Source organism: Aotus nancymaae, unplaced genomic scaffold (assembly GCF_030222135.1).
Source record: "Aotus nancymaae isolate 86718 unplaced genomic scaffold, 86718_ANA_hifiasm-v0.15.2.pri h1tg000019l, whole genome shotgun sequence".
Classification (NCBI taxonomy): Eukaryota; Metazoa; Chordata; class Mammalia; order Primates; family Aotidae; genus Aotus; species Aotus nancymaae.
In genome coordinates, this window is record NW_026988431.1 from 47,384,738 (window position 1) to 47,397,585 (window position 12,848).

Consider the following 12,848-nt stretch of genomic DNA (forward strand, 5'->3'; position numbering starts at 1 on the left):
CCACCCAGAGCTTGGGTCCAAGGAAATATCCTGGTTTTAGGAGTGAGATTGGGATCCACTTTTAAAAACAATTTGATATGTTTCCTCAAACATCCTAGTATTATTTATTGATTAATCCATTATTATTTCAGAGATGTGAAATGTCACCTCTGTGGTATATACTTGATCTCCAGACATGTCCATGTCAACTCGTGAACCCACTATTCTGCTTCACTAATCCATCAGTCAACTCATGCCCTTGTCCCAGATTTGAATTTCTGCAGCTTTATAGTATGTTTGAATACATCATAAGGCTAGTTTATTCTTTTTTTCCACAATCTTTCTGGCTATTTCTGCATGTTAATTTTTTTCTGTGGTTTATAATCAACTATTTCCATTCCCTGCCATCTCTCAAAAAACCCTTACTTGTGTTTTCATTGGATTGTGTTTAAATTATATATTAATTTAGGAAGCATTGATATCTATAATATCAAGCTATTCTATCCATTAATTTGAGTCTTGTTCTAAAGTTGTTTAAAATTGTCTGTGTACAGAAGAAACCTGTTAAGTTTAATCCTAAATATATTATGGGTTTTATGGCTATCATAAAGTGACATCTTTATTTTATATTCTAACTGGGTGTTATTCATATATAGAAAAAGCCTTTTTTTTTTTTTTTTTGAGACGGAGTTTTGCTCTTGTTGCCCAGGCCAGAGTGCAATGGCACAATCTCAGCTCACCACAACCTCCGCATCCCAGGTTCAAGCAATTGTCCTGCCTCAGCCTCCTGAGTAGCTGGGATTACAGGCATGTGCCACCACGCCCGGCTAATTTTGTATTTTTAGTAGAGACAGGGTTTCACCATGTTGGTCAGGCTGTTCTCAAACTCCCGATCTCAGGTGATCTGCCTGTTTTGGCCTCCCAAAGTGCAGGGAATACAGGTGTGAGCCACTGCACCCAGCAGAAAAAGCCATTTTTGAAAACATCTAATCACTGTACTGAATTCAGTCTCACTTGATAGTATATTTTTGGTCAATGATGTCATCTGCAAAGAATTAATTGTTAGAGGGCAGAAAAAGCATTCCATTATCAGGACTTCAGTTGCTTCCTTAAGGAGCCACAGACACCTAGAGTGATGATAGCAGTCACATCTATGTATTTTTTATTAAATTTTTTTAGTTGTAAAATGATTCAACCTTGTAAAAAATTATCAAACACGAACATACCTATCATCCATACTTAACAGATACTAACTTTTGCCATATTAGCGTCAGATCCCCTTTTTTTTAACAAAAAAATATATAAAAACACTTCAGATTACCTAAAGTTCTTCTACCATCAGCCCTTCTTCCTCCTCTTCCCCAGAGTACCTACTGTGCTGAAGTTGGCATCTCTTATTCCCATGCAAACTACTGCATATGCATATATGTAGCTTTGGTATTTTAAAAATGTATGCAAGTTGTATGCAAATTTTTAAATGCCTTCCTGATTTCAAGGTAATAAATATATGCTAAGTATGAAAATTCTAACCTTTATAGAAATTATGGGACAGAAACTTAAAGTGCTACATAATAATCTCCTCAAGAAAGCCACTGCTCACAGTAAGGTGTATCATTTTTCTGCCCTTGATGTTATGTTGCATATAGTAGAACCAAACACTGTCAGACCTGCTTAACAAAGAATGCCTTCCAGAGGAAGAACACAATTAGAATATGTGTTTATCATCATATCCTTTTCTCTACTAGTAGTTCTTTATTTTGTTAAAAGCCAGAAAAGAAAGAAATCTCAACAAAGGTTACTAGGACCTTAAGTGGATTTCAACAAAGGAACCCATCACTGTTTAAACTCCAAGCAACAGATTTACATAGATTTGATTCAGTGGAAGCACCTGATAGGAGCCACTGCTTTCACAATGCAGACGCCTTGATGAGCAGCTGGTAAACTTGGAGCACATATAAGACAATCAAAGGAAGTCTCCATATAAACTTCTCCATGCAAGGAAAGATGGTTTTTCCATTTGCCCTTTTCTGAGCACTTTAACTTCCTCGTTACATGTTCCAAATTGTTTCAGAAGCTATGTAAACCATATGTTTGTTAAATGATAGAGACAAATATAGGGAAGTCTGATTACCATCAGCTTCCCTCAGGAAAGGAGTTTCTTTCCCAACCCTGTTTAGCCTGCTCCACACTTACTAGACATGGGTAAGTAAGCAGAGGTGGGAAATGGGCTTTAAATAGCTGCACCTGGCTATAGAATTTCCTCTCCGCTTTCTACTGAACACACGTTTTAACAGTTACTCTCTATTAAGAAGAGATAGGTGCTGGCTGACAGTAAGAGAACGAATTTCAGTATTTCAGTAATCATTCAAATCTTCATGAGATAAAGTGTGTAAGTGTGTATGTGCGTGAGAACATCAGAGCTAGCAAGCAAGAGTGAGCTGCTTTTCAATTTTTGTTCTTTTTTTCAGTTCTTTTCTTTCTACTTTTTTTTTTTTCACTTGAGACGGAGTCTCGCTCTGTTGCCAGGCTGCTGGAGAGCAGTGGCTCGATCTCAGCTCACTGCAACCTCCACCCACCAGGTTCAAGCAATTCTCCTGCCTCAGCCTCCCAAGTAACTGGGAGTACAGGTTCACACCACCACGCCCGGCTAATTTTTGTATTTTTAGTAGAGACGGGGTTTCACCATGTTGTCAGGGTGGTCTCAATCTCTTGACCTTGTGATCTGCCCACTTCGGCCTCCCAAAGTGCTGGAATTACAGGCATGAGCCACTGCACCCAGCCTCAGTTTTTTTTTTTTCTTTCAGTTTTTGTCCCACTGGGTTTGAATTAGTAGCCAATAAGGATAAATCTATTTACCTCACTGCTATTAAATGGAATTGTTTCTTTTTATGTTAGAGTCCCTAAAAGAGTAGTAAAGGTGTAAACACCTACATTATTTATTACGTAATACAGAAGTTTACTGGCCTAGATCAAATAACAGTATTGGATATTGGACGATTGGTAGTAAATTGCTTTTAAAACAAACAAAAAAAAGGGCGGACCACCGTGGCTCACGCCTGGAATCCCAGCACTTTGGGAGGCCGAGGTGTGCGAATCACAAGGTCAGGAGTTAGAGACTAGCCTGGCCCCCTCTCTACTAAAAATACACAAAATTTGTTGGACGCAGTGGCAAGCGCCTGTAATCCCAGCTACTTGTGAGGCTAAGGCAGGAGAATTGCTTAAACCCGGGAGGCAGAGGTAGCAGTGAGCCGAGGTCACGCCACTGCACTCCAGCCCTGGCTACAGAGTGAGACTGCATCTCAAAAAACAAAACAAAAAAGTCCAACATGTTTCCTGCATTTTATATTGGACCTAGAAGTCCAGTGGACCAAAATCCTTGTTCAGGTGTATTTAATGACACACTTATGCAGATGTGTGGAAATAAATACTTGAGGTGAAATCATATAGCTATGATTAGAGCAGCCAGTTCATCATTCAAACTGGACATTTGAGAGGACTATAGGCATAAACTGAGCCCAGCAGCCACCCTGGCTCTTAATCAGTGATATTGTAGTTGTCATTGCTTAAGAGAACAACTAATAAACGTTTAAAAACATCTACTTCTGTCTTTATCCCCAAAAGACAAAAATTTAAAGCTTTGATGGCTCTTGAATGAGAAAACTGGGTGGGCGCAGTGGCTCATGCCTGTAATCCCAGCACTTTGAGAGGTTAATCACTTGAGGTCAGGAGTTTCAGACCAGCCTGGCCAACATGGTGAAACCTGGTCTCTACTAAAAATACAAAAATTAGCCACGTGAGGTGGCACATGCCTGTAATCCCAGCTACATGGGAGGCTGAGGCAGGGAATTGCTTAAACCTGGGTGAAGGTTGCATTGAGCTGAGAGTGCACCACTGCACTTCAGCCTGGCAACAGAGCGAGACTCCATCTCAAAAAACAAAACAAAAAAACTTTAAAGAGTTTATTCATATTAGCTTATATTCATTTTCTGTAAACCCTTGGTCTTGAATTCTATTGGAATGACTTGATAGGTGAAACCACTTTATGTTGACAACTTTTTGGAACTTGAGTCATCTCAAATGATGACTTTTTAGCATATACATTTCTTTGACTTCTATTTCTTTCGAAAAACCTACGATACCTATGCACATGTCATTGTTTAGGGCCTTACCCCACGTTCACAATATTAGGTTGCTTCCATTTCTGTTTCTGAAGCAGAATTGTTTTTAAGTGGAAACAGGTGCCTTTGACTAACAGGTTATCTTTTTTAACTTGTAAATTGGACCAAAAGAGTAATCAGAAGAGGCAGAGAGAAAATGGTAACAAGGAAACCTCAGTTCATCCTTTTTCTCTTGCTCTTGATACTGTTGCTGTTGAGGTTTTGTTATGTTCGCTGCTTTATCCTGGTTTTTGGGTTTTATCCTGAGTTCTGTGCTGTTAAATGCATGTCTGATATAGTATCTATACAACATTATAAACTTGTTCTATGCTGCTAAAAATTGACTGCTTTGTTTCTATAAAACCAGTCTTTTAAGAAATAACCATATTTGTTTGTAAAGCATATTATTCAGCTTCCTCTTTGTAAACGTCACGTCTGCTTTGATAAGTCTCATTTTGGAGGTAACAAATATTTGACATATCCAGGTGTGGGTGTGCTGGTCTGTAGGCAATCTCAGGAGAGCTTTGGAGATAATCATGCCACACAGACTTTTAGTTAATACAGATTACTATCCTAGGAACAATTAGGCTTGATCAGAAGGCAGTATTTTGCTTTTATAGATAACTGCATTTACTGTTTTTTGAGGGGAGAATCTATCAAACTAAATTTTAGAAAAGACTGCAGTTTTTCAAGGAACATTACAAGGGAGTGGTTGACAGATATCCACTGCTGAGTCAAATTAATTCCAAGAAATCTTGAGCAAAGTGTCCTGTTTTGAAATTCCTAGTGTACTTGATTAGGTACAAGGATTTTTCTTTTCTCTAAGCTCCCCTGACTTCATGCATTTGCATTTATTATTAAATGAGGTAATTATTTGATGTTCCTAGAGTATATTAGAATTTATTGCATATTCATCCACTATGTGACAATTATTTATTGAGTGCTCCCATGTTTAGTTGCAAGGGTGGAGGAAAAGCTGTATATAACCAGGTTTGGGATTTGCTAGGCAAGTACTATCAAGGAGATAAACATGTATGCAAGATATAATTATAACTAAGTGCCAAGAAATCCAAGCTAGGTAATTTAATATGCAGGAACAAGAGGATATGAGGGAATTAAGGATGGCGGGGAAAGGTTGTAGAGTCAATGGGTTGCAAGAACTGGTGGGTTAAATAATGGTTGGTGTTGAGGATTAGAGGAGGTGAGTTGGAAAGAAAGGCTGTGTTGGTTAGAGAGTGGTATGTTTGACACTGGGATTACAGAGAGGTTGTAGTTGATGGTAATGACAAGGACTAAGGTACAACCATGGATTTGTGGGTGAACTAGAGTAGAAAACAAGATCATTGGAGGAGAGTAAGTCAGAGAATTGAGGGTACAGGGTAATGGAAAGATCCTTTACATGGGAATTCAAGAAGGAAGTAGTGTTGGGGACTTGAGGTAGATGACCAGAGAGAGAGAGAGAGAGAGAGAGAGAGAGAGAGAGTGTGTGTGTGTGTGTGTGTGTGTGTGTATGTGTGTATGTGAGAGAGAGAGAGAGAAGTAGTATTGTGGACAGAGCCAGCAATGAAACTCAAGGAGAAGGATTGGGAATGATCCAGAGGTCTATAGATGACTGTGGTTATGAGTTAGAGACTGATGGCATAAGCTTCAAAGCTGATGATTTTTCGGGAGGAGGAAGCAATGATTGTATAGAAGCAAGAATAAAAAGCAGGCAGGCAGAGAGAGAGCTCTCGGGAGATGCCTTGTCCTGTAGGGAGAGCCAAGTTTCTTTTAAGGCAAGAATGCGAAGGGAAGGTTCAGGGATGGGGCCAAGTATTTAGAAGACTTTACTGCATTCCCTAAATGAGGAAATTGCATTACCAGAGGGCACAGTGGAAGGTGTTCAGGACCAGCTGAGGAGTGGAAAAAGGTGGAGTGTAGGAGAATGAAGGATATTGGGGGGCTCCTGAGCCTAAGTGGGAATAGAGGGTGTGATGGGATTAGTCCTGGTGGTTTCTGAAACAGGCAGTGAGGCACTGGGTGTGGGACAGAAGAATGGGTTCGGTGTCTTGCCAGAAGCAAGCAGACCTCTGGGGCTCTTCTTTCCAATGCATGGTCGTTTGGAGATGGGTGTTTTTGGGGTAAGGTCTTGTTACCCAGAGCATGAGTAGATTTGGGTCTTCTTTATTTTGCAAATAGAGATGTGGAAGCTGGGGAGATATACCAGCTGCAGCATTACCAAGATGGATGCAAGGATCACATAACAGTTCCAGGATGATGTCAAGTGAAACCTACAGGGTTTTATTTTTTATTTTTTTGTATTGCTTTTATACTCAAAATGCAATTTAGTATTTACATACATAAAAATAGTAATTAGGTTTAATTGAGGGGGGTACATTGAATCATAATCAGTAGATAGAATTCCAATTCATATTTTAAAATAAGTCTTTCTCTCCCTCTCCTTCCTGCCTACTCCTTGCCATTTCCACCAAAATGTGCCTTGAAAACTGACAGTGTCACAGTCTTATCTGCTGAATAATTGACATGTTCTTTTCCCTTTCCTTTATAGTGAAGAAAGTTACAACGTCAATGATTATTCCTTAAGAGATCAGCTATTGGTAGAATCTTGTGACAATGAAGAGCTTAATTCTTCTCCAGGGAAGAACAGCTCCACAATGCTTTATTCAAGACAGAGCTCTGCCAGTCACCTCTTTACTCTGACAGTTCTTAGTAACCATGCGAATGAGAAAGTGGAAATGCTGCTAGGAGCTGAGACCCAGTAAGTATATGTGGGAAAAGGATCTGGAATATCTGGGAGTATCTCCCTGACCTGATTTCCTTTGGTTTACAGACTCCCTAAAACAGCAGCTACTTTTCATGTTTTTGTTGAGCACCTACTGTTTGCTAAGCACTGCCACTGGGTGCTTTTTACAGATGTTGTTCTTTTCATTATAATCTTCTTACAGGAGATGGATGTTGTTATTTTTGTCCCTATAACTCCTGATAGGCTGGGTGTGGTGGCTCACACCTATAATCCCAGCACTTTGGGAGGCTGAGGTGGGTGGATCACCTGAGGTTGGGAGTTTGAGACCAGCATGACCAACATGGAGAAACCCTGATCTCTACTAAAAATACAAATTAGCTGGGTGAGGTGGCACATACCTGTAATCCCAACTACTTGTGAGGCGAGGTAGGAGAATCGATTGAACCTGGGAGGCGGAGGTTGCAGTGAGCCAAGACCTCGCCATTGCACTCCAGCCTAGGCAACAAGAGTGAAACTCTGTCTCAAAAATAATAAAAAATAAAAAAATAAGTCCTGATAGATGCACTGTGCTTTAGATGATGTTTTTATTTTTATAGAATGGTTTAAGAATAATTTTACCTTTTTCATTGACAAAAAGATGACACACCATCTTTAGGGAATATGACTCAACTGGTAGTTTGAGTCTAGGCCGTAAGCCTTCTTAGGTAATGGAATTGAGATCATTTCTCACTCACCTGCCTTCAACCAGAGAGCAGAAAGCTCAATGATTTCTGTCAAAAGAACTACACGGTTTACAAAAATATGCCAGTAAATCCTCTTTCTAATCCAGAGTTTATGCAAGAGCAAAACAGGCATCCTGTTTGTGCCTGCAGTTTCTCCAGCGATTAGGGTGCAGTTAGTTCTCATGTTGGATGAGCTGGGGTGGGTTTAACTTTCAAGTCCACCTCAGTGATTTTTTTTTGGTCCACTTAGGGATTGTTGACCAATTTATTTGTTTGGAAATAAGAAACTTCCTTTTGCAATAATCATCAATATTCCATTGGGTCAGAGAGTGGAACATTGGAGGGAAAGGAGAAATTCCCTAATTCTTTGTCCTCTCAGATTCCTGCCTTCCATGGCATCTCTGCCAAGGTTCCTAAATGGTGTGATTAAAATGGATCAGTAGCTGGTGAATAACAACCCTAAAACTGTAGCAAGATCTTAGAGAAAGTGATCCCAAAGAGATATCTTTAAGAGTGATTATAGAGCCAGGTGTGGTGACCTATGACTGTAATCCCAGTACTATGGGAGGCCGAGGCAGGTGGATCACCTGAGGTCAGGAGTTCAAGACCAGCCAGACCAGTATGGAGAAACCCCTACTAGAAATACAAAATTAGCCAGGTGTGGTGGTACATGCCTGTAATCCCAGCTACTTGGGAGGCTGAGGAAGGAGAATCACTTGAACCTTGGAAGTGAAGGTTGTGGTAAGCCGAGATCACACCATTGCACTCCAGCCTGGGCAACAAGAGTGAAACTCCATCTCAAAAAAAAAAAAAAGTGATTTTAACAGTGTTCCTAGATGAATAAAGAGAATATTAAAGAAAAATTATTCAAAGACACTTGCTAACGCACAGTAAGGCAGCCTTTATTCAAAACCATCCTAATAGGTTCAAGGACCATCGCAACAAGATCTTGCAGTGGGGGAGAGAGATTGGACTCAACTCTGAATACAGCATGGGCAAGTAGGAATTTATAGCCATGGAGCAGGATAGAGGTCCGTGGATGGAAAATTACTAAGAGGAAATATCAGGGTTAAGGGAGATTCTGGCTAAACTAACCAAACAGGATTCTTGCTGACGACAGGCCAGGGTGATTAGACATCGTAACCTGTGGGATGATGGAGAATAATGAATCTTATCAGATATTGAGGATGGGGTTGGGGATATTCTTGCGAAACTGACTTAGTAGAGTTCTTTGCTAAAACTAGATTTTATGAAGAACTGTACAGATGAGCCTGGGAGAAGGCACAGAAGTCAAACTATAAAGTTTGGCCAAGCAAAGAATCTTTATCAAGAGACTTAAAAAAAATGTGAAAATTACAAGGCATCCACATAAAATGTCAAATTATTTAACATCTTTTGTCCCTAGAAGTAACATTTCACAGGCTGGAGAACACCAAGGACAGGTTGGTGAAAGCTATAGAATATTCCAAATGAACTGGAGAGTTCACCAAGGTATTGAAAAAATAAATATATTTCATAAGGCTACAGCCACCATAGATAGTGATTCCTCTGATGGATCTTGGCAAAGTAAATTAAAAGCCTTCTGGAAAAGATTCACCATTGTAGATTTCATCAAAAACATTTATAATTCATGGGAGGAGATCAACATACCAATATGAACAGGAGTTGGGAAAAGTCGATTCCAACTCTCATGGATGACTTTGAGGGGTTCAAGACTTCAGGAGGAAGCAACCGCAGATGCAATGGAAATGGCGAAGGAACTAGGTTTAGAAGAGAACCCTGAAGATGCAACTGAATTGCTGCAATCTCATAATAAAACTTGAACGAATGAGGAGATGCTTCTTCAGGATGAGCAAAGAAAGTGAAGATGCCATGAACATCCTCGAAATGACAACAAAGGATTTAGAATATTACATAGGCTGAACTGATAAAGCAGTGGCAGAGTTTGAGAGGATTGTCTCCAATGTTGCAAGAAGTTCTGCAGAGGGTAAAATACTATCAAACAGCATTGCATGCTATACAGATATCTTTCAGGAATGAAAGAGTCAATTGATGAGCAAACTTCATTGTTGTCTTAATTTAAGAAACTACCACAGTGACCCAAACCTTCAGCAACCATCACCCTAGTTAGCAACTATCAAAAAAAAAAAAAAAAAAAAAAAGGGAGCTTCATCCTCATGTGTTTGTTTACAAAGCAAAGAAATGCCTTTCTCTGAGATCCCAGAGTTCTTCCACTGAAGGCACTGAAAAGCACTGATGGCATTCCAACCATGCCCCTCTGTGTTTGTGGCTCAGGGGAGGTGAGCTTGGGTGGGAGTGTGCTTGCTGGTCTGTGAGGTGACCAACAAGTGATACACCCAAGACCAGGGCCAAGGGGAAGCCTTGCTTGAACTCCAAAAGTGGTTTAAACCCCTTCGCCAGTGAGGACAAACCTAGACTTCCTTTGTGTGGGGAAACATCTCTTAAAAACAGAATTTTTAGTATGCCTATGCTTTGGATGTTATATGACTTTAAGGATGAGAACAGCTTAAACACTTGGGAGATTAGTACTTTTCCGGTGTTATAGAGAATTCTCAGAAACTAGAGACTTCCCTTTCCCCATATCATTAGTAATGGTGAAAGTGTTGCTGGTTTTGCCTTGTGTTTTCCTTTTCTTCCAGTTTACAAGGATTGTTTGTTTTCTTTATTCAGGCCTTGCCAACATCTCAACAGAGATTTTCCTGACTGTCTCATTCATAATTTATGTAATCTCCACCACTCGTTTCTGAGATTATTCCAAGAGAGTAGGAGGTGAACTGACATGTTCAGTTTATTTCACGCCAAGGCTAGATCCTTTCCTGGGACATTCTGTAGCATTTGTTTCATCCTTTTGCCTTTCATTCTCGCCAGAGACTGAATAGTTGTTCATTTCCTCAATCAGACATGTTCTCAGAATATTTAGTCATGTCACTTGTAAACCCGTGGGTCTGACTCATATTTGTAGTTCTTTAATTAATAGCATGAGGACATTCCAGAAGGGGCATGGAACAGAGGTCTCCCTGGGTACAGAAGGAGTGACTCTCTCATTCTCTTTGCCCTCACCCACAATTACAGTTGAGAAGTAAATAAATGGACATACTTTCTTTCTTTCTTTCTTTTTTTTTTTTTTTTTTGAGATGGAGTTTAACTCTTGTTGCCCAGGCTGGAGTGCAATGGTGTGATCTTGGCTCACAACAACCTCTGCCTCCCAGTTTCAAGTGATTCTCCTTCCTCAGCCTCCTGAGTAGCTGGGATTACAGGCATGCACCACCATGCCCGGCTAATTTTCTATTTTTAGTAGAGGCAGGTTTTCTCCATGTTGGTCAGGCTGGTCTTGAACTCCCGACCTCAGATGATCCGCCTACCTTGGCCTCCCAAAGTGCTGGAATTACAGGCGTGAGCCACTGCTTCCGGCCCCCAAACATGCTTTCCAGACATAAAATAGCATTGGTGTTGAAAAAATAGCAACCAAACACTCAACTTTTCCTTAAAAAAAAAAAAAAAGACTATTTAAAAACTTGGCAAATTGTTACATGCCATATTTGGAAATATAGCTCTGGGCTTCCTAGTTTTGAGCAGTTAAGTTTTGATCTGCATAGAATGTGTTATTTGCTTCCAAGATTTGTGAAAGGCATCAATAAGTATATGTTGTTTAGGTTTTCTTGTATCTCTTATTTGATTAATATGGTTCATTGGCAATCTAGTTGAAAAAACAAGGTTTTCACTACTACTCTGGCCTTAAGTCATTGAAGAACTTAAGACCAGTCAGGCAGATCTTTTCACTACTTACTCTTTGACCTGTAGAATAATGAATTTTACACCTGAATATTTACCTCCTTTGAAAAACTAGAGGCCACCTGAGGATATTCAACATGTAAAATCAGCAGTAGGAGGGGTGCAGCTGTTTGGCACAAGAACAATTTAACTTCATGAGACAGTAAAATTGTGGAAGAAAAATCAGTGGCTTTGATTACATAAAGAATGCAGAAATGCTCACCAAAAGGAGATGGGGCAAACAGCGAGCATCTGGGCTGTGCCAGGTACCAAGCCAGCTATAGAACATGACAAAGGGACCCATGGGTGTTTCTAGAGGAAGATAGACTTTTGAGCTGAAGAAAGCATATAGATACAGGTGGTCAGACATTTTGGTTTTCCCAGAATCCCTAGTTCAAGTTTAGGTCCATTTTCCTGGTGAAATTATGAATGACACTCTTTCTGACTCTCAGAAGTTTCTTGAAGAATGAAGTGAGACTCACAAAGGCATACAGGAAGTGAGTTATTGCCAAAGCTGGAGCTAGAATCTGGCCTTCCTGACAGTCTAGCACTGTTTCTAGTAATAAATTTTAATCTTTTTACAAAGAAGCTGCCAGCCAGTAGGCTGTTCCACCCCTACTTTGCTGCTCAGTTTGGCTTGTTCTAGATTTGGAAGGAAAACTCCAGGAAGTCAGTTACTATTAACTGTTGAGAAACTACTAAAATATAGAATTTTTAAGTCCAAAGACTTTATTATTTTTTATTTTATTTTTTTAAGACAGAGTCTCACTTTGTCACTGGGGCTGGAATGCAGTGGTACAATCTTGGCTCACTGCAACCTCCACCTCATGAGTTCAAGTGATTCTCCTGCCTCAGCCTCTCAAAGAGCTGGGATTCCAGGGGCCCACCACCACACCTGGCTAATTTCTTTATTGTTAGTAGAAACGGGTTTTCACCATATTGACCAGGCTAGTCTCAAACTCCTGACCCTCAAGTGATCTGCCCACCTCAGCCTCCCAAAATGCTGGGATTACAGGTGTGAGCCACTATGCCTGACCTAAATCCATAGGCTTTAAAAAGGAAAAAGTTTGTGGAGATCTGGATGTTAAATTTATGATCTTATGTGGGTTGGAAGATTTTATAATAACATGCTAAATAGATATTGCATCCCCAAAATTATTTTCCATGTTAAACTTTCTTTTTTGTTCCTTTGCCTGTGTTTTTCATACTTCTTGGAATGCCCTCTTCAGGCCTCCTCAGATGGCCAGATACCTCCTCTTAGGGCCCATGTCAAGTGTACCCTCTGCTGAGGACGGCTCTCAGTACTGCACACTGCAGTCTCATCCTGAGAATTCCCAGTGCTTGCTGTGTGTGCCACTGTTTGTTCACTTCTCCCATCATGTTTCCTGTCTCATCCATGGCCTCCACTGCATGACTCCAAACTCCCAACCTGCTCCTACATCCTTCCTTCCCTTT

At 40.2% G+C, this 12,848-nt stretch overlaps 1 protein-coding gene across 1 annotated transcript in view; it reads left to right on the plus strand.

Moving 5' to 3' along the window:
- The window catches only part of ARHGEF26 (Rho guanine nucleotide exchange factor 26), a 133,549-nt gene that overhangs the window by 107,429 nt on the left and 13,272 nt on the right, over positions 1-12,848 (plus strand). Inside the window, exon 12 of the mRNA XM_012437140.2 lies at positions 6,685-6,894. Within this exon, the coding sequence (XP_012292563.2) occupies positions 6,685-6,894 (210 nt within the window). The remainder of the gene's footprint in view (positions 1-6,684; positions 6,895-12,848) is intronic.